This window comes from Nyctereutes procyonoides, unplaced genomic scaffold (genome assembly GCF_905146905.1).
Source record: "Nyctereutes procyonoides isolate TBG_1078 unplaced genomic scaffold, NYPRO_anot_genome, whole genome shotgun sequence".
Lineage (NCBI taxonomy): Eukaryota > Metazoa > Chordata > Mammalia > Carnivora > Canidae > Nyctereutes > Nyctereutes procyonoides.
The window spans coordinates 67,581,542-67,609,248 of record NW_026575142.1 but is presented as its reverse complement, the minus strand read 5'-3'; the positions used below and the strand labels follow the sequence as shown (position 1 = coordinate 67,609,248).

At 39.4% G+C, this 27,707-nt stretch overlaps 1 protein-coding gene across 4 annotated transcripts in view; it reads right to left on the bottom strand.

Annotated features, from left to right (window-relative positions):
* Positions 1–27,707, bottom strand: part of FNDC3B (fibronectin type III domain containing 3B) — a 337,868-nt gene that overhangs the window by 137,100 nt on the left and 173,061 nt on the right. For all 4 annotated transcript variants that reach the window (XM_055307872.1, XM_055307873.1, XM_055307871.1 and 1 more), the window contains 2 exons: positions 16,690–16,766; positions 362–605 (listed from right to left, as the gene is read on the bottom strand). In XM_055307872.1, coding sequence (XP_055163847.1) covers positions 362–605; positions 16,690–16,766 — 321 coding nt within the window. The remainder of the gene's footprint in view (positions 1–361; positions 606–16,689; positions 16,767–27,707) is intronic.

The window sequence follows — 27,707 nt, the reverse complement described above, 5'->3', positions numbered from 1 at the left end:
TTCTGCCTCAGGCCACTGTCACATTAAAATATGTAATGGGACGCAAGAACATGTGATACATCACTTATTTCTCACTATAGTAAGAAGTGGCTATCCCACTCCCTTTTCTTTGTGTGGTGGGTGCAACAGGGGGCAGAATTTTGGAAAATATAAAGAGCTGCAACCCACAAAGGAACCTCAGCAAGACATGCTTTGAGACAAAGAAAGCTAGGAATTTCTTGGGAGCTGACTAAACAGCAGGTAGATCCCCTTCCAGCAGGCTCATTACAGAAGATACAAGGGGGGCTCTCTGGGTCTCCTAAGCTACTTCCATGTTGTGACCAGTTTCAACAGCTCCCAATGCGAGCAATAATCTACTCACCTTGCTCACCGTATATTGTAGGGGGAATATGGTGCTGAGGAAAAAATTGAGGCGGCATATCTCCAGGTCCAGTAACAGGTGGGTAGTAAGCCGTGTGTGAGTTATGAATAAAATGGGGGTGGTGAGTCAGGTAGGGGGGTAGGTGATGGGTTGGAGACATGGCTGAGGGGTAGCTTGGGGGGTAACACTCAGGAGACTGGGGTGTGACCACCACCCGGCGGACTCCAGTATTGTCTTCGATCACCTAAAGAAAACAGCAGAAAGAAAGAGTGTTGTATGTATTATCAACAAACATCCTGTGAAACAATGTATGTTACTTCCCTTAATATATTACTTCCCTTAATTTTCTCCCCTTATGGAGAAAAAAAAATTGGTGCATGTTGAATTCTGGTTCTCTAACTAGTTAAATGAGTTTTAGAAATAATACCATTTAACAAAATTTATGAAAATCAACTTTTCATCAACCACTTGATTCTGATTACACAAAACTTTTTGGAGAGATCAACGGCTTGATAGTAAATCTTGTGTGTCTCACAAACTTTTCCAAGAACACTTGGAAGACGACTTCTGAAGATTTCATCCAAGACAAGCAAATTTAATGTGTGATTTAGTTGATCTGAGGAATGACTTTAAATATAACTAATGGTTCAGTGGTTCTCCAGAAAGAAGAGATTTCTGAGGAACATAAATGTGCTTCACTGGGCAGAGCTTTCCAGATGGGCCTGATGACACCTGACCCATTTCTGCCTTAGCATGACAGTTCCATTCGTACAAGGGCTTCAGGAAATAAAGGGAACATTAACTTCAGAGGCCATAGGAGTATCAAAGGTTCATTTAATCTGGGACCAAGGGGGTGCCAGGGTGGCTCAGTGGTTGAGTATCTGCCTTTGGCTCAGTTCATGATCCCGGAGTCCTGGGATCGAGCCCCACATCGGGCTCTGCACAGGGAACCTGTTTCTTCCTCTGCCTATGTCTCTGCCTCTCTCTCTGTGTCTCTCATGAATAAGTAAAATCTTAAAAAAAGAAAAGAAAAAAGAAAAAAACCTGTGACTAAGGATACAGATGAAATGAGGGGATTCCAACCAATAAAAAACTTGAACAATATCAAATCAAGATGGGCACCTTTGCTCCCAAGATGTCCTGATGATGTAATGGGTGCTGTGAAGGGAGACACTAGGACGAGGGACCTACTCTGAACAGAGTGAGCCCATCAACATTCTACCCATGCTGTCTTCAAACGCTTTCTAATTCCCCCAAGGAAGGTAGCTAAGGCAGTACAGTAACAATGTTTCTTGCCTCTCTGGCCAACTCCATGAAACCTGCTCTAAAAACAAACATATTTGTTGAGATGTAAGATAAGAAATAATACAACAGATACCATAATCAAGCGGGCAAGCTGAGGAATGCAGAGAGCAAGAGCAGAGGAAGGCAGAATCACAGGGATGCTTTAGGGATGTGAAAGAACTGGTGGTGCTGGGACAGCTTCAGGGAAAGGCCTCTGGGTCAGGGCCGTGTCCGGAAGGGGACAATCGGGGCCTAAGAGTAGACCTAGAAGCCAAGGACACCAGCTGGTCTAATCAAGTATTTAAAACAATCAGGCACACGCACTGGTAGGCAGCTTGCTTTTTTTTTTTTTTTTTAAGATTTTAAAAAATTTATTTATTCATGACAGACACAGAGAGAGAGAGGCAGAGACACGGGCAGAGGGAGAAGCAGGCTCCATGGAGGGAGCCCGATGAGGGACTCAATCCCAGGATCATGACCTGAGCCAAAGGCAGATACTCAGCTACTGAGTTACCCAGGCATCCCCATCTTTTTTTTTTTTTTTACGATTTTTTAAAAATTTATTTATTCATGAAAAACAGAGAGAAGGAAGCTTGTTTAAAAAAAAAAAAAAAAGTAAAACCACCACCATCACCAAAAAAACACTGCAAATCAAATTTGTATATTGAAATGGCTATCTCATTACACCTCAGAAGGCTGATTATGGACCAAAAGAAAATGACCTAATCATGTCTAAAACTAATAAAAAGATTATTGTAAGCTTGGTTTTTTAAAATACCATTTAATACAAGATGTCAAGTTTATCAATGTTAGTCTGTGTGTGTGTGTACAAGACAGTCTCGTATGAGTTCATAGCTATTCATCTTTATGTTAAGAAAACAAAAATCTTAATTAATGAACCAATTAACATAATAGTTTCAGAATTAACCATGTTAACAATTCATTAAGAAAGCAGTATTAACTCCTTAAAATTAAGAATCTGAGTCATACTCCTTACTAAAGCTCAAGATATGCTTTTTTATGTATTCTTTAATAAATGTAACCTCTTCGGGGTTTTGGCACATTAACCTTATTTATGAAGGCAGGCTGTCAATTTAAGGTAGATGTGAAATGATGCTTAAATTATGACATCAGAAATTCTAATGCAGAATATGCTAGTATCTTCTGTATTATCCAAATTGCAGGGCATGAAAATGACATTTGGTAGCATACTTTGTATAATTTCTGTATACGTACAGATTTTTCTTACTATCTGATATAAATATGCATTATTCTATAGTGTCTTTTCTCTTCCCCCACCCTGCCACTAGCTAGTAAGTAAAAAGTAAGGTATATTCCAGATGTTCCTCTTTCATGGAGCTTTCGATTCAATCCTGTGCTAGATACTGGAAGGCCCACAGAAACCAAGTATTTGTTTTCTTGAAACTTGCAACATTCATTATTTTCATTATTGTAAAACTTCCAATGATCAACCCACCACATAGACTCAGCCAATACAGTAAAAGAAGAACAGGGCCCTCACTAAATATAAAGAACTCTGGGCTGGGAAACAGGAACAATTATAGTGAAAAGAAATTATTTTCATTTCATCATAATTTCTGACTTGTTAAAGCACTTCAAAAACGAGGTGAACAGAAAGCACTACAAAGATAAGGATTCTACTAGTGAAAAAACAGATATAAGAGATGCATAGCTAAAACATCAGCTTTTTACCACTATATTTTATAAGTATTGCCACTAATTCAAAAAATTAATAAATCTGATGCATAAATTACTCTTAATACAGAAAAAAATATGTTTCCTGTCAGAAAACCAAGTAGCTTTTTAAAACCACAAATTGCCTACATACATGAAAACTGCTTGACAGTCCTATTTTTAATTATTTTAAATTATTCTGTGGTATTTATGAAAGACATCTATTTACATGTACATGAATAATGGGACTCTTACAGAAATCTGCTCCCTTACCAGTCAAGGCCTACCTCATCATCAAAACCATTTTAAGAAATGAAATATTAATTCCAAAATAATCAGAAAAAATTTTTAAAAATATGCTGAATATTTAGTTCGTTGTTCTTCCATAGCACAAACTGCAATATATTCCATTATCAAGTTCAGTTTTGAATCTATGTCTAAGGAAATTATGCCTATGATCCCCCAAAGAACAAGAAAGTCCAAGGAGCAAGAAAGATGTACAAAATAATAAGCAACTCAAGAAATCTTGGTAACAGTACTGTTTCAAAATTAGGTTCATAAAAAAAATAGTACTAGAGAAGAATTCAGACATTTGAAAAAGTTCAGTCCAAAAATCCTGGGACGGTAAAATGTGCCTTCAGAAGTGACCACTGAAAAGACAGATTCATTTGCTTTTCTTTTTTTCAAGATTTTTTTTTGAGAGAGAAAGTGAGTGAAAGAGAACATGAGCCTTGGGAAAGGGGCAGAGGGAGAGGGAGAAGCAGACTCCCCGCTGACTTTGGATCATGACCTGAGTCGAAGGCAGATGCTTAACCCACTGAGCCATCCAGGTGCCCCGGATTCATTTGCTTCTTGGAGTGAATGAGATTGTGACAACATCCAAAGGCAGACGAATCACACCTGTATTCAATTATTTCCTAACATATACTACGAGCTAAGCACTGGATATTCAAAAGTGAGGAAAAAAATAGGACTCATCTATCTACTCTAAGAATCACATCAAGACAAATATCAGACTAAGTTCTGGTAAATGCTATTCAAAAATCAGTACGTAGTACTGGGTTTTGTTTTTTTTTTTTCTTCACAAATCACAACAAAGCGTCCTTCATTTAGATTTTTTTTCCGGCTCTGTGACTCAACAAGAGTCACTCACATCTTTTCTAGAGAAGCAGAAAGCCTTGGAAAAGATCACTGCACTAGTTTCTCAGTCTCCCATTCTGAGCTGAATTGTGCACCAACACCCCCCACTCTTCATCAATTCATACACTGAAGTCCTATCTCCCCAGTAGCTCCGCATGTGACTACTTGGGAGACAGGGGCTTTAAAGAGGTAATTGAGGTAAAACAAGGTTCTGTGGCTGGGCCCTCATCCAATATGACTGGGATTGCTGTAGGAGTAGCAAATCAGGAGAGACGCAGAGGGCAGGGGAAGACCATGTGGGAACACCAAGGGAAGATGGCCACCTACAAGCCAAAGAGGAAGGCCTTAGAAGAAACGTATAGCCTCCAGAATTGTGAGGGAATGACTTTCATTGTTGAAGCCACCCAGTCTGTGGTACCCCGTTATGGTAGCTCTAGTAAATTAACACACCATCGATCAGAGCCTGATGGCAAATACGAGCTGGCTTGATTCTTGACCACGTCACTTACTCTGCTCAGTAAATATTCAGAGAAACTTCTATGTGCCTAGCGTTCTTGCAAATCAATGGCCTAGACACAAGGACAAGAGGCTGGAGGACAAGGTGTTCACAACAGGGAGAATCTTTGTCCTACATGCGGTGTCCTGAGTGTTTTTAGATGTAGGACCAAGAGAGCCATTGAAACAAAATGACATATCCTGGAGGCAGGAGCAAGAGAGTGGTCAGGGGAGCAGCTTGGGGAGGGAGAAGAGAAAGAAACTCACAGGCCTGTGGTGCCAGTAGCTTGACATGGATGATCTCATTTAATGTCCTTAACTCCTACACAAGCAGGTATCAGCATCCCTTGTTGCACGCCAGGAAACCAAGTCACGGCATGATTAAAACATAGAGCCAGTTCAGCTGCAGAACCCAATTTTCATTCTGATCTGTACTCTGATCTGATCAGTTTTCATTGTGTGAAGAATTAAACAGAAGTTAGGTATGCTGAGAAATAAATACCTAAATAATGAACCACAGGAAACAATACTTAGGTGATTAAGAGATGGGAGAGGGAGGATTCAAGGCAAACCAGTATTTACTGACAACTTGCTGCTCTGCTTTAATACCCTTTATCTGAAAGAAAAAAAAAATAATAATAATAAAAATACCTTTATCTGGAATAAGGCCACACACGGTAAGGCCCTGGGACAGTAACTGGTACTTGAGAGAAAAATCTTACCCAGCCATTACTACTACTAAGGTAACACCTCATTAAGTCCTCCCAACAATCCTGTGATGCATACCCGGTTATCCCCATTTTAGAGATTAAGAGGAACGAAGCTCAGGAAAGTTCAGTGACTTGGCCCAAGGTCAGAGAGCAGTGGGGGAAGGGAGGGAACAATTTTGAGTCCCAAGAACTAAAACAGATCTCTTAACACTTATGTGTTGAGCATCTTTTCCCATTGCCCACAGAGGAGGAAGGTAGTAATTCCTCTTACTGAAATAAAATGCTCCCCAGGAAATGTTTCTTAAAAGATTTATTCATTTAGTTGAGAGAGAAAGAGAGAACACAAGTGAGAACACGGGGGGGGGGGGGGGGGGGGGGATCGGGATCTCCAGCAGACTCCCTGCTGAGCATGGAGCCTGACGTGAGGCTCCATCTCACGACCTTGAGACCATGACCTGAGCCAAAATCAAGAGTGGGAGGCTTAACCCACTGGGCCACCCACTGGGTGGACCGCCACAGAAAATTTTAATTAACTCCTCAGTTCCAACAACTGTCTCCCTTCTACTTTTGGGAGAAAATCAAAAAGAAGAGCTTCAGTGGTAGGTAACAAAAGAAAAATTTTAAAAGGTTGTTCCAGAAGGCCAAGGATGATCCAGGAAGTGGGCAGAGCAGAATGCACGTGGACACGCATGAACCCACACGCATCCAGGTGCTATATGGGGCTGGCCAGCCGGCCTGCTGCAAGGGCAAGAGCACTGAGCTGACTGCACACTGGAAACCCAGACCAGCTCGATCCCTAACTGCTGCCAACACACTTGAAATGGGTTCCCAGGCCGTTCCAGGAAGGGAAGAAGTCTCTGCTAGAACTGAGCACGCACGCAGTGAACAAGGAAAGAAAAAGGCCAGGCGACAGCAAACACTCACAGGGACAGAGGACCGAGCAAGCCACCTGCTCAGGCTCCCCCCACCAGAAGGGTGCCTCCGCCTTTTGTCCCGTAGCACAGGCTACGGATCTGTCCCTTGCACCCACTGCAAGTCCCCCAAGGGCACCTGGACACACAGGGGGCTTGTGATGAAGGTTAAGGGAACAAATAAATGAAAGAGCAAGAAGGGAGGGAGGGAAGAATGAGGGTGGGTGGGTAGCTTCCCTGCTTAGATTTGATGTCCACCAAGCTTACTTACACATTCATTATCAAATGTTCTCCCTTAATTCAGGTAAGTCTCTGACAACCTATTCTAAAATTTCACTTAATCTAAACCCAGTTAATTCCAGACCTGTCATTCCTGACCCTCTTATTTTACCTAAGTGTGATTTTACCAAAAGACAGACACAGAAAAATGTACATTTCCAATGTAAGCTCTACTTCAGTCCCAAATGCAGCCGAGGAATTTTATTCATTGCCAACCAGGAGTAGAAAAGCGTTAGCTCCCACATTTGCTTCTTGCACTGACTCTTCAGGCTGCATTTTCTAATAGAGTGAATAACACAAAAGAGTTAAAGCAATAAAAATTGGCGGCAGCACTGAATGTATTTCCCAAATCTCTGGGATTTGCTTCTTCCTATCTTCTTAAGTTTAATGATTACAACTGTGGTTGAAAACACCAAACAGGTTATAAAGAGATAACCTCATAAACAGTAATCACTCTTCTGCTGGCTTTGTATATGCCAACACTTTCATACACAGAGAAACAAGCCAAGCTACTCACGCTTACGTAAATCTTGAATCCGGAAAAAAACACAATGAAGGCCCATATAAATGAAATCAACACGTAGTCCTTTACTACACACACTTAGCTCTTTTCTGGGTAACTACCCAGTGACTCATAACTAAGACTGCTGAGGGCTAGAGAGAAGGATGGAAACAGGTACCTCGTCTCTAGCATCTCTTTAACCCACCAACTTTGGTAAAGCATGTGACTGCTGTAGTTGGAAAGGACACTGGCAGTAATTTAAGACCTTCCAAAATAAAGAGGATGCCCAGCAAAGGTTTGAGAAACACCTCAGGAACCGAAGAACCAAGGTCCTACCTGCTCCGTCCTACCACACTCAGCTGCCACAACGTGAGGATCCCACAGGGAGACAGAGGTCCCTGCTTAGAAAGAGCTAAGCATCTTAAGACACTGCTAACAGGCAGGAGGCCTGCCTCTTCTCTGAGCAGAAATACAGCACTGCCACTGGTGCTGAAGGCAAAATGGAAAAAGGATTTATTTGGTGTAACAATTAAAGGTGACAGTAACAACTCCTGGCCTTTGTATATCATTTACTGGCTTATAAAGTGCTCAACACAGAACTTAACTCTCATAATATTCAGCAAACCTCTAACCTCTCACACGGGCAGCATCATAGTCCTCAAGGATTCAAGGGGAAGTACCGTTAGGAGCAATTAAGTTACTTAACCTAAGGCTAGCTAAATACGTGTCAAGATTCAGAACCAAGTACTCTGGAAATGCTATGCCTTTTCCTATCATATTTTATTGTTTATCACCAACCTAAAAAGAACCATATTTGAAGATCAAAAATCAAATCTAATCCTCCCCCAATGTGCACACAAGCACACTGGACAAGTGAGAATAGTTATATCTACAGATTTTCAATCAGTAACATCGACCAAATGAGTATTTCAGACTCAGTGGAAATGCTATTTTAAGGACCAGAAAATGTGTCAGAAGACAAAACAGTAGAGATCTGATGGTGCAATTTGTGCCAAACTGAGCTGCCTTTAACATATTAATAAAGATATCACTGTAGCCTGCAGGTAGTCAGTGTTTGTTAAGTCTCTGTGGATCTGCCCAGAAGAGAGAGCTAATCACATCTCTTCACTCCAGCATCTCAGACACACTCATGCTCATGGCAACACAGATTATTCTAGATTGGATCTCTGAATTTTATGTATTATATTTAAAAATGCCTTTCCAGTCTGTCAGTAGGCTCCATGGCACAAGGATTAAGAATCTGTTCTGATGGTACTCAGATCCTATTTATCACAGCAAAATAACTCTATCATTATGAAAATTCAAGTAAATCAGATGGATTTCAAAGAGTGTGCAGGAATATAAAATCCCCCTACCTTGCTAAAGTTTTGTACCCGGCAAGTTGAGCAAAGGTATTTCTCCAAGAAAATTTGTTATACATGACATATGTGGATGACTAATTTAGAAAGACAAATTGTGCAATCAAGTTAAATGTAGTATAATGCGCATAATTTAATACTCATTGATTCAGAAGTCATTTCTACATGTGGCACTGTCTCAATATTATTTTTTAAAGATTTGAGAGAGTATGTGCAAATGAGGGGACCCAGGCAGTGGGGCAGAGAAGCAGATGCCCTGTTGAGCATGGAGCCCAACACATGGCTGAAGCCCTCAACCTGAGAACATGACTGAGCTGAAATTCAGAGTCAGACACTTAATCTACTGAGCCACTTGGGCACTCCCGTCTCAATATTATTATGATGAAAATCAACTATCATTTTCCTATTGAAGTAAAATATAGCATTCTAGTCAACAGAATGCTAAACACCAAGGGAGTGAGTCACACTGTTTTGGTATTGCTTATGGAAACTCACTTGTCTTCTTATTTGGTCTACAAACAGTAGAGGTGAATCACCTACTTTAGATCAGAAAAGAACCTGAGATCCTCACACATTTTCCTTTCCCTTCTCTCTACAAGATGAAAATGACACCAGCCGGCCGGCCGGCCACATTTCAATAATGGCCTGTTTATGTGCTGGCCACCTTTCAAGGAACTGGAGATTCAGGGATGCACAGCACACATAGGATCCCTGGACTTGTAAAGCTTACGTTACATGTTAACAGGGCAGGGGAGAGACCCACAATTACCAAGTAAACAAACAAGGGGAACACTCAAATAAATAACTTGAAAATACTCCTAATATGTAAGTGATGAATCACTAAATTCTACTCCTGAAACCAATATTACACCAATGTTAACACCAAGCCAATGTTAACTAATGAGAATTTAAATGGAAATTAGAAAAAACAAAAACAAACAAAACCCTAAAATTACATAAGGAGTTGGACACAGGGCCCACCGAGCTCACATTTCCCCGTTAATCCTGTATTCTACACTGTGCCACAACGTCAGGTTCTCAGAAATGAAAGAAATTCAAGAGAAAAGACAGAACTGGGAGACCAAGAAAAAGCTCAGAAAGAGAAAACCCACACAATGCTTTGAGGGAGGGTACGACCCTGCTACATTTCTTTAATGTAACACTGCCAACTGCGTCTGTAATTCATTCCTCAGACAAAATAAGCTATAAAATGAAAAATAAAGTTGCCGTGAATCTGTTAATAATGGAACTAACACAGAATGGACATATAAATCCTCTCTGATCTTTTCCACAGAAGCTACCAACCACTCTGCACAGTCTTCGTTGTGGAAATTTTCCTAACTTTCTATAAAAAAAAAAAATCTATTCTTCTAAAGGACTTAAAGTCTTGAAAGAGATGGCTACCAAATGGGTCTGATTCTCAGACTGTCAGGGCACAGGGCAATCCTCTATGCTCCTTTCTGCTCATCGTTTTCATAATCCTGAAGGTAGAACCCAGCACTGGTTTAATCCCAGGTTGGAATTTACCAAAGGGAAGCAGTTAGGGCTAATATTTACAGCTCTCAGCTGGCTTCACTGAGCAAAATGGAGCAAAGCATTCTACGCCTTCCATCTAACAGACCCCATTATTTCTTCACAGGGGCTCTGATTTCTGGTCAACTCTTGAAACAATCCCCAATGGAGAATGATCAACCAAAATATAAATGCGTTTTTCAACAGATTAATCTTCTTGCCTCTCCCTGGTCCAGGGAAAGGAAATATATATAATTTCAACAGGTACCGACCCATTAACAAATCCCCAAAACACTGAATCAAGGTAAAGTGTGTACTTGTGCCATAACAACAAAAACACTTAACTTTGGTTACTATTTGAAGTTTTTGAGTTATGTCAGTTAATCTGAAAAAAAAAAAAGTGATTGCCCAAATGACAGAACATGAACTTGAAAGTTTCGCTTTTTCTTTTCATGGGCTTAAATAAATCTTTTGGTCTACATGAAATTTTTTCCCGTAACAGCTGAAAGATATTTTGTAAATTACCAAAGAAGCATGGAAAATAAAACTCAAGGCGTCTGCTTAAGAAATTTTTACATATAAATTATTCATAAAGTTAATATGGAGGTTAAAAAACTGAGGAAAACCACGGCCAGTATACAGCGAAAGGAAAAATCTGCGTCACACGGTGCAATCTCAGTAGGCATCGAGGAAGGTAGAGTCTGCCAAACTTTCTTCGAAATTGTTCTAACAGCCTTCTTCACAATAGTATCTACCACTTTCTGAATGCCCACTGTGGACTACATACCTCACATAACATTTCTCTGAATCCTTACTGCTACGTATGTGGCAAAAGAATTTGTCCAAGCTACATGGAAAGTAGCCGTGGTGAAATGTGGTGGGATTTGAAGGCAGGCCTCTTCAAGTAATGCCCATATTCTTCCCAGCTGTAGTCCTTGCCCTTACCCCATGGTTTCAACCCTAATCACACTCACAATCATTTTTACGGAATAGAAATAATGCTGATGAGAGTGATAAGACTAAATGCCCTCTTATCTAAGTCTAGTTTTTATAGTTGGGGGAAAAAAAAAAACAACAACAACATTTTAGCCTCTATTTTCTCTTAAGTTGAAAAGGTCAGGTTACTATTTCCTCAGACCTCTCCCAGCCTCTCACCAAAAAGTAAAGCACATGTTTTAACACTTAAAAACCGGAGCTATCAGAGACCACGGAGCTGAAGTGACAAGATTCCATGGCTCTCCCATCCCACTCCAAGTCTACACTATCTTTAGGTCCATGGCTTCAGTCCTTCTCAATCCCACCCCTGCCCCCCACACCAAAACAGACTGTGCAAAGCTGTCTTCCAAAGCTAGATGTTTATCTTTCTATAAGATGATGATCTCTTCATTACTGATATTTGTATTTGATCAAACTGGTCAATTGTCTTTAAAGCACTTTCAGTACTAAATTATCTAATGAGGGGCCCCTGGGGGACTCAGCAGTTGAGTGTCTGCCTTCAGCCTAGGGCATGATCCTGGGGTCCCGGGATCAAGTCCCGCATCAGGCTCCCTGCATGAAGCCTGCTTCTCCCTCTGCCTGTGTCTCTGCCTTTCTCTGTGTCTCTCATGAATAAATAAATAAAATCTTTAAAAAAAATTTATCTAATGAATGCTATAATCAAGAATTTCTCCACTGATTCCGATTAGTGTTACTAATGTCACATCTTTAATCATTCACCTGCCTCCCTCTTCAGTTTTCTTCCATTGATGGACCACCTTATTTATATGTGAGCAGCTGGTATTTTAGCACTGGAAATGCACGAGCAGCCACGCCACACATCTACCCGTGCATTGGCAGAAGTAATGTCACAAAGCAAATATATGTATCAAGGCAGGCTTCTGATGCTGACTCTGAAATCACATTTCAGAGGAAACTAAGTCTGTGAACTGAGAAACACCTAGGTCACAATCCTGGTTCTACTTGGGACCTCAGTTTCCTCATATGTGAAGTTAAGATGGTGAAAACTAGTGAAGTAAGGAAAGCCTTTAGCACAGTGCACACCATACACAGTAGTCACTCCCACCGTCACAGGCTGCACCAACACAGGCTGGCCCATGTTTCCCAGCTGTGCCATAATAAATAACTAGGACCAGTCACCATCTTCCCCCCTTCCCTTCTCTTTTATAAAAGCTTTACTGGGATAGAATTTACATACCATAAAATCTTTTTAAAGTACCTCATTCAGTGGTTTTTAGTATATTCACAGAACTCAATGACCATTCATTCACCACTATTTTAAGTTCCAGAACAATTTCATCACTCCTGAAGAAGTACCATACCCACTAGCAGTCATTCCCTAATACTGTCTCCCCCAGCTCCTGGCAATAATTAATCTACTTTTTAGTGTCTATGGATTTACTCCTTCCTGACATTATAAATAAGTAGAATGATACCATGTCTAAGCTTCTTTCACTTAGCATAGTATTTTCCAGGTTCATCAACATTTTAGGATTTATCAGTACTTCCTTCTCATGGCTGAATAATATTCCATTGTATGCATATATATCATATCATGTTTATCCATTCATAAAGCTGAGGCCATTTAGGTTGTTTCCACTGAGGGGCAATGATGAATAATCCTGCTATGAACACCTCAAAGTTTTTGTGTTAACATGTGTTCCTTCCTCTTGAGTACACGCCTAGGAGTGGACGAGCTGAGTCATGTGATAACTCTATTTAACTCTGAGCAAATGCTTTTCTTTCCAAAGCAGCTGTACCATTTCATATCGCCACATGCAGTGTTTAACAGTTCCAATTTTTCCACACCCTTGTCAACACTTGTTATCATCAACCTTAACTACAGCCATCCTAGTACCTGTGAAATGTATTTCACTGTGGTTTTGATGGGCATTTCCCTGATGGTTAACAATGTTCGGCATCCTTTCATATGCTGACAATTTACACATCTTCTTTGTAGAGATGTCTATTCTGATCCTTTGCCCATTTTTAAATTGGGTTGCCTTTTTATTCTTGAGTTAAGATTTCCTATATAAATACTAGGCCCTTCTGAAATCTATGATTTGCATATATGTTTTCCATACTTTCAGTTCCCTTTGCACTTTGTTGATAGTGTCAAAAAGTTCAGATTGAGCACCTAAAATTTCATTTGGATGGCATCAAATTTATCTATTTTTTTCTTTTGCTGCTTGTGCCTTTAGTGTCATATCTAAGAATCAATTGCCTAATCCAAGATTATAAAATTTTACTTCTAGAGTTATATAGTTTTAGCTCTTACACACTTATATCTATAACCTGCTTTAATTTTTGAATATGATATGAGGTAGAGGTCCAACTTCATTTTTCTGCATTTGTATATCCAGTTGCCCAGCACCATTTATTGAAGAGACTATACTTCCCTCTTCTGCACTGTCTTGACATTCCTTTCTCTCTGAAATCCACATTCAGAGAATTTCATTCTTGTAGGTATCCATCCCTCTGATCTTACTACTTTTCCAACTATCAGGCATTTTATTACTTCACTTGAACCTCCAAATCGTTGAAGCAAACCTATGCTATATTTACTTTATTTCAGCTTGGCCAGTCACTTACATTTAAAAACATTTATCAAGTACCTACAGTTTATAGGCCAGGCAGTATTCTAGATTCTCAGATATAATACCAGAGGCAAAAAAAAAAAAAAAAAAAATACCAGAGGCACCAGGAGTTCTTGAGGATGGATATAAAACTGTATCATACTTCATGATGGAGACAGGGATGAAGCAACAAAGACGTAGAAAAAACAGAACCACCATTTCTGTGTTGGAGGTTCTTGAAAGGGTCACACTGAAGGGGGCCATCTGAACAAGAAAGGGGACTGAACTGTTCAGATGAAGAAGAGTTCTAGAGTATTCCAAGAAGAGAGAAATAATGGGCACAAAGGTAGGTAGTTGAGAAAAGGCCAGATATATCCAAGGGACAGAAGAAGTTTAAGGTGGTAGCAATGTAGGCCAACAGAAAAAAACTTTACTCTCCTAGGAAGGAGAGTAAAGTTGACTATTAAAGATCCATTCATTATACTTGAGAACTTGAATTCTGCTTTGATGCTATGTACACCCAGAAGAACTGTGGGGATACAATGCAGAGTTGATAGGCACAGGGACAGACTAGTATGGGGCACTTCTCAAATACGTCCAGCTGGGAGGAGAATTTGTGTGCGGGGGACTCTTTCCACAACTACATGTCAAAATGTACTTTGCTCCTTAGATCTCTTGGTGATAACAAGTCTCCTAAGACATTTTACACTTGGCTCCCCTCCCTCCTCATTTCTTTGAACGATACATGCCATGAGCTTTAAAAAGGTGTTGTACACACATTCTACAAGATTGCCAGTCTTCTTCCAAATTAATCATCTGTTTTACACAGACACTTCACTGTCTGACATCATTAAAGAGAGAGCGCTACCACGGAAGGTCATTTAACTCTGGGCCCATCTTCTGATCCGGGAACCCATCTAAATGAAATTGAATACATGCCTTAACAGATGGCTTTTTTCCCTTTTCTCAACTCAGAATCCAAATTATTCCATTTCTACCCTTCTTCCAATATCCTCTAGCATTTTCTGCCCTAATTGTCAGTTGAGAAAGTGCTTCACAATGTAATGTTTCCATCATCAGTTTTACCAAAGTGAGTTTACAGCTCTGCTAGTAATCCTTTTACTTGGATTTTCTATAGAAGTTTTTATAGAATCAGAAATATACCCACAGCCTAAACTTCTCTATTTCTCCTAGGACTCTCATTAAATGTTTTGCAATTAATGCAATCACAGGGAAAAAAAAAAAAAAACACTCTGCAGCTTCTCTTCACTAGAAATGTCCCAACTTTTAACTGCTATTCCTTAAATGGGCCTTTAGTATAAAAGGAGGTGTTATTTCTGCTATCACAATTGTGAGAACTGTACTCGGTTCAATGGAATGAAACACTTCCTCAAAATAAATGAGCAGGAGACATAATGGAATTCTACATTCCTTGTTCCTTTCTGTTAATTGACTGGTGACGTGAATGTGATCCATCATTACGTGTCCTGGCTGGACAGGCCTGCTCTGCACCCTTTCTCCTTCCAGTGATTCTTATTTACAAAGACTTGTGTAAAACAAGTCATTTATTTGCAACAGTGGGGAGACGGGCCAACATTTTGACTATTCAAAAAAAAAAAAAAAGAAAGAAAAAGAAGAAAGAAAGAAAGAAAGAAAGAAAGAAAGAAAGAAAGAAAGAAAGAAAGAAAGAAAGAAAGAAAGAAAGATGTCATATTGGCTCATGTAGAAGTAGGGATGGAAAAAATGAAATTATAGTGGCTGCACTACGGTTTAGACAGTGAAGAAATGGCTAAGTTTTAACATCAGAGAAGGATAAATCTTTGATTCCTGCCTGCACTTTAGCAATTTTCCTATGCAGCTGCCAATTTTTTTCACCCTAGCAAAATCATTAAATACTGAAAATTATACATTCTTAAACCACTTCAAAAGTGGAGAGACAGAGGAAAAATAGAAAGGAAAAAATCCAGAAGGATATAATCCAAAAAAATGTTTATGCAATGATTCTTCTGTGGGTAGTAAAATTATAAATATTTTCTTCTCTATTCTCTTCTGTCTTTTCTGATTTTTTTTTCCTAAGGAGTAAAGGATGCCCTTATAATCACACACACACAGACACACAAAAAAAGGGCAGGGAGAGAAAAAAATAGTCCGGCACCTGGAAAAGAAGCTGTACAGGAAGACAGGCAAAGAAGTGCACATTCCACACTGAGCACAGGTCAAAATGAAAGTATGTACAAACATCCACATTCTAGGTACCCTGAACACTGGAAACCTTGTCTAGTTTACCATTTAATATATTTTTTTAATTCTTCCAGTGTACCTCTGAAATTGCTGTTACTTTTTAAATTGCTATTGCTATTTTACTTAAGGAAAAAAGTCAAATTTCAGAGAAATTGAAGTACAAATAGCCAAGTTCTCACATCATACTCAGCAATTCACCAAGCCCAGGTGGGGCCACAGTACAGAGAAACAGGACTCCAATAATAAAGGGTGGTCCCTATTTGCTTTAACAATGTCTCCTTTGGTATTTTACCAATTAAGTCTACAAACTCTTTTTTTCCAACAAATTGTGGTACAGATGGAAGGAAATCTCTACAGCACAACCGAGTGTGAACACACCTTGGCTGAGGTGAGGACTGCCTAACAGCCTACCGTGTTTCTCTCCCTCTAGCTCTCTGACAAGTCAAGAGAGCAAGACTTGGGAGGGGCCATGTGGTGCTACCAAAGGACAACTCTCGCCTTACCCTAACTCAGTGTACCTTGGAATAAGTTTTGGAAGCCTCAGCATATATTCTCTTGGAACAATGATAGTGCTTATAGTGAGTGGAGAAGCGTGTCCAGTGGTTTACCTGTGAGATATAACCTGGAGGCACATGGATGGGAGGAATGGACCCATTAGGTGACATCATGGGAACTTCAGCAGGTCCTATGAGAGACAAAAATAAGACATTAACAGCTGAAGAAATACACATTACTCAAAATAATTATTGGTATTTTAAAAATATTATCAAGAATGAAGACAATTAATTACTTTGACTATTTTCTCTTCAATAATTGAGACACATGCCTAAGAATTGAAATCATGGATAAAAACGAATTCTCCACCTGTATAAGTCAAGGAGGAAAAAAAAAACCCAACAACACAAAACTATGAGCATCTTTATAAATATTTAATGATTCCCAGATCCTCAAGTTCCATAAACCAAGGCTGCTCAGTTAAGAGTCATCTAACAAAGTACAGCAAAATGACTGTTTTTTTTTTTTGCCTTTAAAAGAATGTATTGGTAATAAATGCTTAAACAAATGTTTAAATGTGTTTGTCTCCTCTGGTTTATGTCTGTCTATCTATCTATCTATCTATCTATCTATCTATCTATCTATCTATCTCCTCTGGTTTAAAAGGCTCCTGTACACTTTGGGTTTATAATTTTCATTTCAATTATTTTCAATAAGTTACTATAACATACCAACTATTTGAAACAGAAGAAACCTTTAAAATACTCCAAATGAGTTTGGTATGCCTCTTACGTTATAAGACGGGGAAAATAGATCACGTTTTAAAACTAGGCATTATCAGAATCAGGCATATCAGAATACTCATGTCAAATTTACCTGGATTATTTCAAAGTAAAGCATTCAGTGAACAAGATGTTAGTTTCAAAAAATTAAAATCAATATATGTTAATCACACATCTATGGCAAACAAAGAATAGAAAGGCAGCACTCAGTTATCTAAGACACAGCCTGAGTGAATAATTACAAAGAAACTGATGGTCATAACATTAAAATCAACTTCTAACACCCTTCCCATGACCCTCTGATGAAATGGTTTCCTGAGAAGTGCAAGCACCTCACGGTCACTGGTTTTCATTTGGGTGCCTGGCTCCCCTAGTTAGCAACCCACCGCCCCGGTGTCAATCCAAAGCTGTGTTTCTAGTCTGAGATGCGACTTCCTGGCTCCAAGTGCCTCGTATTGTTTATTTGCTTTCTCCTAATGCGTGTTGTGCTGCCGGCGATTAAAATTGTTCGGTTGTAACAAAACCCAAGAAAAACACAACACTTTCCTTGGCAAAAAAAAAAAAAAAAAAAGACCGATGCCTCCACCCAGTGCTGCATCTACACCGTAAGCATGATGCACCTTTCTCCTCAGAGGGCAATCCAGTGTGATGTCGCAGCAGAGAGCCAGTGCAGTGTGTGGCGGGACAAGGATACTGGGTGCCTACTAGCAGGTCTGCAAGTATAGGAGGGAAAAAACTAGGGGCAGGACAGAAAAGATGCTAATATTCATGCAACACTCCTCATGACTAGAGTTCACTCCAACTCCATGGACAATACATCCAAACAACTATCTGTGAGGCTCTAATACACACAAAACCACAGCAGTTGCTCACATGCTAACACAGTGGTAGGCAATTAAAGCAAAAGGCAACAAAAACATGGGTGGATAATTGCATGAAACCATTCCCTCTTTAAGTATGATTTAAATGGATACATCCACCAGCCCCGGAGGCACTTTCCAAATCATCTTCCAGATCCGTCTTTCTCATCAGCCTTAACATTTTGGCCACAGCCATCAAGACATTTAGGTGTTTACTAAACATTTTTACTTGATTTGACTCACCTGGAAAAAAAAAGAATCCTAGGCAAGGACACCAGCCTTAGCACTCCCTGAAACCTGAGTCAATGCCCTTGGCTCCATAAGTAGGCATCAGAGGCCTACGCCTGGGTTTCAGGCCCCAGCTCACTATTCATACGGATTCGGTGACCTTAGACAATTTAGACTTTCTGAGCTTCACTTCTCAACAGGTGCACATGAGAATGACAATTCTTACCCCCCTGAATTGGGTTTAAAGATTAAATTCAATAATACATGCAAAAGTGCTTAAAGCACTGCATTGGTACAGCAATCACTCATGAAAAAGCGATTTTTACAATTTTTTTCATTTGATTTACAACTTTTTGCTTTTTCTTGTTTGTTACAATTACACTGAGTACGTTTTTTTAAATACTCCATGTTCCTATAATACATAAAATCAACAAGTGTACACTTTGTACGATACCGACCCAGGAGGCAAAGCTTGCTCCTGTGATAAATACAGTACAGACTGTGAACAGAAAAGCTTCCATCTCCATAAAGTATTGCTTTTTAATCACCGAACTATATACCAGGCAAACAGTCTCTTAACCCTAGGCATGACCCCTAAAACTGTTAAAGTCATTTGTATAAAATGCTTTAAAGCATGTAGGACAAGTAAGTGATTTACAGCCAGAAAATGTTTTCTTCCTGGCCTTGATTTCAAAAGTAGCCAAATGACTTTACCATGCTGGTTCCCCCTTCCTCTTGTCACCGTCATCAAACCCTTTCAAAGGGCATTGCGAAATATATAGCCATGGCTCCCAAAACTCAACTATGCTTTGGAACCCTAAGTTCCTCTCCTTTCTGAAGCAACCCACTGCACCCACAGGCATCTAGGAGTGTAAAAGCTAGCAAAATTAAATCCATTCACAATGGTAGTATGAGAAGTTCCTGTTTCTCTTAAGTACTTAACCTCAAAAACTGTGAGTTTACTGCCTCTGCACAACTGTTAGAGTTTGAGAACCTTCTGGTATTATTACAACCCTTCCCTAATTAGAACAAACTTCTCTTCCTAAACTTCTAGGGCTACTTGGTTCCTTTTGATTTTTTAATTGATGTCCTTTAATCACACAGGACTTAAATGATAAGCCTCTTAGAATACGGTGAAAATGCTCTCTTCTTGTTCAAACTAATACTGGATAGGTTAGGCGGGGAAGCCACATAATTTTCTTAAACAAGCCAACCTCTGACTTTACTGGGAAATCACTGAACTATTAAACTTTTTTTTGGGGAAAAAAAAAACCTTTAAATCTCTGAGGCATTTGGAAACTCCTTTAATTAAACCCTTGTGTTACATCTAGATGGGTCTACACAGATATATGCATTCATAGATTAAATAATTTGAAAACCAAAGTAAACAAACATATAACTCCAAACTACAGTCAGATTTTTTTTTTGAGAAAATAATTAAGAAGCAAGCTCAGCTAGAGACCACATGAACTCTTCCATAGACAGATGAAAAATGTCACATGCACGATTTTTAGAATGGAAGCAGAATGTTCGCTAAGAGCCAAGTAACTCCATGAAAAAATGCCTTGGGAAATGTGATCGATTTCAGGTTTTAGCCTATGACTTTCAAATGTCAAGAATTCCTTTTTTTAGTCGAACAAGATGTGAGACACAAACAAGAACTATGATTGCTTATAGTCCTTAAAAAATTAAAGTGCAATATGTAAGTACGTCATCTAACATCTTAAAATTCTGCTAGCATTTGTTAACAAATTGATTTTTGGTTTGCTTATAGCAAACCTTAAACAAGAAAGGTTGGAGAACAGTTTAGTCAACCAACAGTCATTCCTGCAAGGATGCTAGGACTTCACTCCCACATCAAAGAGGCTGAAGGAAAGCCCAGCAGTGTTGTATTTTTAGGACCACACATGGCCCTGGAGAGCTTCTGAGCTCCTGCCAAGGCTGTGAGTGAGGACATCCTATTTCCCTCTGTGCTTCCTCCTGCTACCAGTGACTCTCAGAGCTCACATACGTAGATAACCCAGGTTCTGATGCTAAACCCAGCATTTTCACCTATTCTTTTTTTTTTTTTTCACCTATTCTAGGAGCAAGGTTACCCAGACTGACTTGAGGTGAGTGTACAAAGGAGAGTCAGAAATCTGAAAAGGGTGGAAAATCGGAATACGGGGTATTAAGTATCATTCAAACCAGCTTTAGAAAAAGACCAGCTATAAATAAATAATTACACCACAACTCTGGACAATTTTAAATGGTATTTTAAAAAGCTAAGTATTCACCAATAGGTAAACAAGTAGTGAATAAATAGTACATCTGTCTACAAACTAGTACTTGTGTGTTCAAATGGCTATTTTCAACAACAGCCCTTAGTAGCGATCGATCACATTCTTATCTTGATATTTAAATATTATCTTATTCAGGGACCCCTGGGTGGCTCAGTGGTTGAATGTCTGCCTTTGACTAAGGTCATGATCCCGGGGTTCTGGGATCGAGTCCCACACTGGGCTCCCTGCGAGGAGCCTGCTTCTCCCTCTGCCTGTGTCTCTGCCTCTCCCTCTGTATTTCTCATGAATAAATGGATAGAATTAACAAATATACATTATCTTATTCAAAAAAGATGTAAAAGAGGCTGAGACGACAAACAGCAAGGTAAAAGAAACAGAGAAAAAAAAAAAGCAAAGGCACAGTAATGATGTGACAAAAATCCAACAAACCCTATAAAAGTGACCACTGTGTCTTTCTAAATAGCCAAAAGAAAAATTCCTGGTGGCAGCAGTAGTCCTAAGGATACGTCCATAGGTAGCAGGTAAGCAGACGCTTAGAGTGAAAGTAATTATCAAAATAAATGGTCTAAATAAAAGTGTACTTGTGCTGTTTGCCGTTGATCTAAAACTGAATATGAAATATGAGGTTTTCTGATGAATGCTGTGAATAACTAATAATGAATCTCCAATTATGGTGACGCAAGACATGTAGACAAGGTACGAGACTGTGTAGGCACTTTGGGAAACTCTAACATTCTTTTTTTAAATTTTTATTATTTTTTTTAAAAACTATTCAACATGGATTAATCTCACAAGAGAGCTAAAAAGAATACAAAGAAATAAAGCAGGTCTTCAAAACACATGTCCTAACCTCAAAGAAACTCAAAATGGAGCACAATCGTTCTTAAACTTCAGCGTATACCAGAGTCTTCTGGAGGGTTTCTTAAAATCCAGACGGCTAAACTCTAGAGCCGGTGGCAAGTATTAGTGTTTCTAGCCAGTTTTCAGGTGATATACAAGCTGCTGGCCAAGGGTCACACTTTGATAACCTCTGACTTGGTGGGTTGAAAAATGGTAAGCATCCATAGCTAACACCATACTCAATGGGTAAAGAAATCTTTCCCCCTGCCACCAGGAACAAGACAAGAACGCTCACTTTCACCACCACTCTTCAACAGAACAATTGAGGGGTGGGGAGGATAGGCATCCAAATTGTAAAGGAGGAAATAAAACTACATGTACTCACAATACATAATCCCATATGTGGAAAATCCTACAGATCCATAAAAAAAATTAGAGCTAATAAATGAATTCAGTACATTTGTAGGTTACAACAGCAACGCATCAGTCAACTGAGTTTTTCTATACCAACAATGAACAATCCTGAAAAGGAAATTTAAAAGGACCAATCCCCATTTACAACAGCATCGAAAAGAATACCTAGAAATAAATTTAACCAAGGCGTGGATGTGTGAAAATCTTATTCCTGAAATAAATTAAAAAGAAATCCAACTACAGAACACCTAAATAAAGACATGGAAGGAAGACTTAATATTGTTAGGATGGTAATATACTCAAAGTGACTGACAGAGGCAGCAACGTAACCATCAAAATTCCAATGGCCTTTTCGGTAGAAATGAAAAGGCTGATCCCCAAAGTCATATGGAATTGCCAAATGCCTCCAAACAGACAAAAAGAATGAAGTTGGGCCTCTATTTGCCGTCACATACAAAAATTAACTGAAAATGGATCAGAGACTTGAATAGAAGGCCTAAAGCTATAGAACTCTTAGAAACAGGGTGCATTTCATGATATTGAATTTGACAATCGACTCTGAGATAATACCAAAAGCACAAGCAAAAAAAGGGAAAATACCCTGGAATTCATCAAAATTACAAACTTTCGTGTAGAGGACATTTTTAAGAAAGTGAATACAGAAATTACAGAAGGAGGAAGAATATTTACAAATCATGTATCTTGTAAGAGATCTGTATCCCAAGTATGTAAAAGATTCTTACAAAAAAAAAAAAAAAACAGCCCAATTTAAAAACGGGCAAAAGCAGTCATTTGATTATTTGAAACCTAGCTTGCATTTTTTTTCCTAGCTTGCATTTTATTAGCATTTATTCGTACTAGAAATTAACACATTTGGTCAATAAAAGTTTATACAGTATTTAGAGTGGCAAAATTGTTGAAAACCATGTTTATGTAGTAAACATGTTGTGACAAAAGGAGTTTTTTCTTACTTTCATGTGTAACATGTAGTCTAGAAGTTAATAGTTTAGATTACGATGTTTTCCGGGACATTTGGATGGTTTATGCAGATAAGCAGGTTGAATGTTACCTTTACTGCCCTAAAAATTTCAGGTTACCATGAAAATTGTACTCTACTCAATAAATATCATCTAATTGAAAAAAATAAAAAAATAAAAAATAAAAATAAAAAAAAAATAAAAACGGGCAAAAGGCTTGAAAAGACATTTCACCCAAGATGTACAGTCAACAAGTATGACATGTTCAATGCCATTAGTCATTAGGGAAACACAAATCAAAACCACAGTGAGATACCAATTCACACCCACTGCAATGGCTCTTCTCAGAAAAATGGAAAATAAGTGTTGGGGAGGGTGTGGAGAAATTGCAACTCTTATACATTGCTGGTAGGAATGTTAAATGGTACAGCCGCTGTGGAAAGCAGTTCGGTGCTTCCTCAAAAAGTTAAATATAAAATTATTATATAGTCCATCAATACAACCCCTAGGTATATAACCAGAAGAATAAGAAATAGGAACTCAAATATGCATGCACACCTGTTCCCAGCAGCACTACTGACAATAACCAAAAGATGGAAACAGCCAAAATGTCCATTCAAGGATGAATGGGTAAATAAAATATGATATAATGCAATGAAATATTACTCAGCCATAAAGCGATCAAGTAGTGATACATGATCTCATGCTATGAAGACGAACCTTGAAAACATGTTAACTAAAAGTCAGACACAAAAGATCACATATTGTACGATGATTCCATTTATGAAATATCCAGAGTAAATAAATCAGTAGAGACAGAACTCAGACTTGAGGTCTCCAAGGGCTGAGGGGTAGGAAGGATCTGGAGAGAAACTGCTTACGGGGTGGGGTGCAGGGTTTCTTTTTGGGATGATGAAAATGTTTAAGAATAGAAGCAGTGATTGCACAACACTGCGATTTTACTAAATGCCAATGAATTAAAATAGTTAAATTTACATTATGTGCATTTCACTTCATTTTTTTAAGATATGAACATCTAACCAAAAAAAAAAAAATGTAGGGGTACCTGGGTGGCTCAGTTGATTAAACATCTGCCTTCTGCTTAGGTCATGATCTCAGAGTCCTGGGATGGAGCTCCAGGGTCAGGCTCCCTGCTCAAGTCTGCTTCTCCCTCTGTCCCTCCTCCCTCTTCTGCACCCCCCCCAAAATAAATAAATAAAATCTTTTTTAAAAATGTAAAATAGGGCAGCCCGGGTGGCTCAGTGGGTTAGTGCCACCTTCGGCCCAGGGCGTGATCCTGGAGACCCAGGATCTTCCAGTTGGGCTCCCTGTGTGGAGCCTGCTTCTCCCTCTGCCTGTGTCTCTGACCCCCTCCCCTCTCTGTTTCTGTGTCTCTCATTAATAAATAAAATCTTTTTAAAAATCTAAAATAGGAAAATTGGGGTTACTAATAAACTACCAGAGGCAATGGAGTATAAATCTCCTATAGCACAACTTCATTCCTGATACATTAGTATTTGGGAGGATGCTATTTCGAGATGCTGTGCTCAGCAAAGATCAGTAAGATACGTTCTCTCTCCGCAAAGGACTGATAGTCTAATTACAGGGATACAGACATATAAACAAGTAAACACAAGGAGGCATTTCAGGCACTGTCTAAATTTAGCAAAATTTTAAGAGACTGTCATCCCATGGACATGTTAGTAATTACAGAAATGAACGTTTATAAGGCCCTTTGGATTTAGTAGAGTACTTCGGTTGTTTCTAATTTTACTTTCCTTTGGGAGTAAGACGTGTTATTCCTGAAAATGTTGCTGCTAAGTAAGTCATTTTCCCTCCAGGTGTTAAGTTTCCTACAGAAGCTAGGTAGAGAGGGCACATTTCTGTGGCTCAGATAAGCTGCTCTGTCTGTGACCTGTAACTACTTCTTCCCAAAGGCATCCTGCCAGAGAGGAAACAGGCTGGGAAGAGAGAATCTGAGGCCTGCAAAGAGCAAAAAAGCCTTGAAGCTAAGGAGGCCTGGGTTTGAAAGAACCTCACCAATTTCTAGCATGACCTTGGGCAAGTTTCTTAAAATCTCTCTGATTAGCAGTTTGCTGACCTAAAAAAAGGGATGACCAAAGGCTATTGTCAAGAGTTGTTCTGAGGACTACAAGGTGTCATGTACAGAAAAGCACCCAGCTTCCTGGTGCCTGGTCAGATACCGGTGTTTTAACAATGTTAACATTGTGCAACTAGAAGAAAAATCCTGTATGAACAAAAAGACTAATAGTGTGCAATCATTTACCACAGAGACAAATGAAATTACAGTCTCTCAAATGAGCAAGTTAATTGTTTTTGACATTTTTTCTCTTAAAAACAGTCCCATCTTGTAGCTTGGAAACAGTACCCTCCATTGAAAAATGTAATGCACTCTAGATATATTCATTATGATGAAAAAATAAGAACCAAATTTGAAAAAGGGAAGGAAGGATGCTTTCCCATGGTCATCTACTTCTCCATCCTAATCCTAGCTCTCTATCTTTCCCTCAAATTACCTGCTATCTTTCCCTAATTTCTAGGAAACCTTAGAAAGTTGGGTGTGCCTAACTTCCAAAAGTCCTGAGACAGCTCTAAGTCAAAGGACCAGCCCTTGTTTTCTGAAAGTCAATCCTCTACACGTCTCTGACATTGGCTTTCTTACAAGAATTTCTAGTCTGGCTCAGCCATTGTCCTTAAAAGTAGCAAGTGACCATAACAACAAATTGCCTAATGACTAAACATTCCTGCTGAAACCTTCTTGAAGTCAACTGCTATACCGAGAACCAAAACTGAGTCACTGATAGAATTCATAAATAACGGGTCACCGCCTCTTATCACTTAACCATTTCAACACACAAGGAGGTGGGGTGTTCGTTATTAAGCCTGTTTTGCCGATTTGAAATGCAAGTCTTTCCTTTCCAAATATTTCTCTTGGAATTTGCCTTGCTGCTTAGCTGTTACAAGGGCTTTAGGAATTAGGGAGACAAGGATTTAACTCTCACATGAGACTAAACTTCCTGAATCCCAATTTTCTTCAATTTCAATAAAACTGAGATATCTACCCAATTTACCTTATCAAGTTGTTTCTAGGCCTAAATGTTAATAAAATCCATATAATTACTGTGTGATCAGAGTGATCCAGTTACGTTAGTTAATATTTTTTTTGAACTCCATTCAATAAACCCTTATCGTACAAGATGCTGTAAGGAATTAAAAGCCACAGAGAGGATTTTACAACAGCTATGTTAGCAATAAACTACTATATAAATAAGCAGCAATTGCTTTATTAGAGGCCAAGAGCTCTGGAGCTGGACAATAAAAATCATCCACAGGGTAGGTAAGGGAAGCGTACTGCAAGCTCCCAGTGATTGGCAAGGAAGAGTGAAGTGAGCTGCTGAATCCATTCACTACAGACGTCATGATCTGACAGTTTTAAAAAAGAACCTGATTTAAATCCAGGGCTTCAGAAATACAAACTCATACTGTCAAAGATATCAGGTACTAGGAGAGGCCAGTAGGACAGCCCTCAGCTCCTGATTTCAGGACCCTTGCCTGCTGCTGTGTTCAGTTCCACAAACCTTTGCTGAACCCGATCTAGCTGCCAGACCCCGCGCAGGATGCCAAGGACACAATGACATTGAAGAGAACAAGCATTTCTGGTCTTAATTATGGAGAGAATGGCATGCAGAATGAGTAATGCACAGGTGCACGGGCGTGCGTGGGGGAGGGGAGAGCCCAGCTTTGTGGCCGGAGGCTTCTGGGACAGACACTGTGCATCTCGGCATGGAGTCAGGCGCATAGCCCAGACATCCCAAGCAGCAGGACTATTTGGTGCAACCGTAGTCTAGCAATAGAGATGATTCAAGAATTAGGTAGAATGCCTAGGAGGAACAGTTCAAGAATTTGCTCTTTGGAAACAAAACAAAACAAAACAAAAACAAACAGTGGGTTCACCCTGCTGCTGAAGCTGGACCTCCCAAGGCCTCGGGAGGCCTTGCTTTCAAGGGTCCCTTTATTGTCTTATCCAAATTCAGGATTAGAATTTAGAATTTACCAGTCTGCAAATGAAGCACGTTGACTATCACCCTGTTACTGAAACTATCTAAGCGAATAGTATCATTCGGTCTGTCTCTGTTTTGATTTTTAATGTCAGGTTTTAATGTCAGATAATCCAGGGATTCGCTTGTATATACTTAAACCTAGACCCTTCTAAACTTCAGAGCTCTCAGGAATGATGCTAATACAACTCAACAGTATTAAGGAAGGGCTTCTGATATGCTTTAAGTCTCTACAAATATTAGCAGTGAAGTTAAAATAAAGGGATCAAAAGGGGTAGGATGCCCTTTATTTCAAAGCCTTCTTCCCCAGCATATTTCCTATTGTGCCCATTAAGGGCACTGGAGGCCCTCACCCCTCCCCACAGAGCCAAGAGGACCATATTGCCTAACAGCTGGTATTCCCGCTAATAAGGGACCCAAGGGGGAGTCACCAGGGACACTGAGCTGCCCAAAAGGGCTCAGAATTCGCGTGAGCCCCTCAGGCAGTCTCCTTGAGGGCAACAATTTACTAGAGCAAAGTATTTCACATTTTACTCTAAACATCCTACAACAAAACACAAACTGTTGTCTTTTAAAGACAATCAGGAAAGCCTATTAAGTTTTGTAGGGGAAAGAATCAGAAAGATTGCTCCTTAAAAGCTGATGGCAGGGGGACGCCTGGGTGGCTCA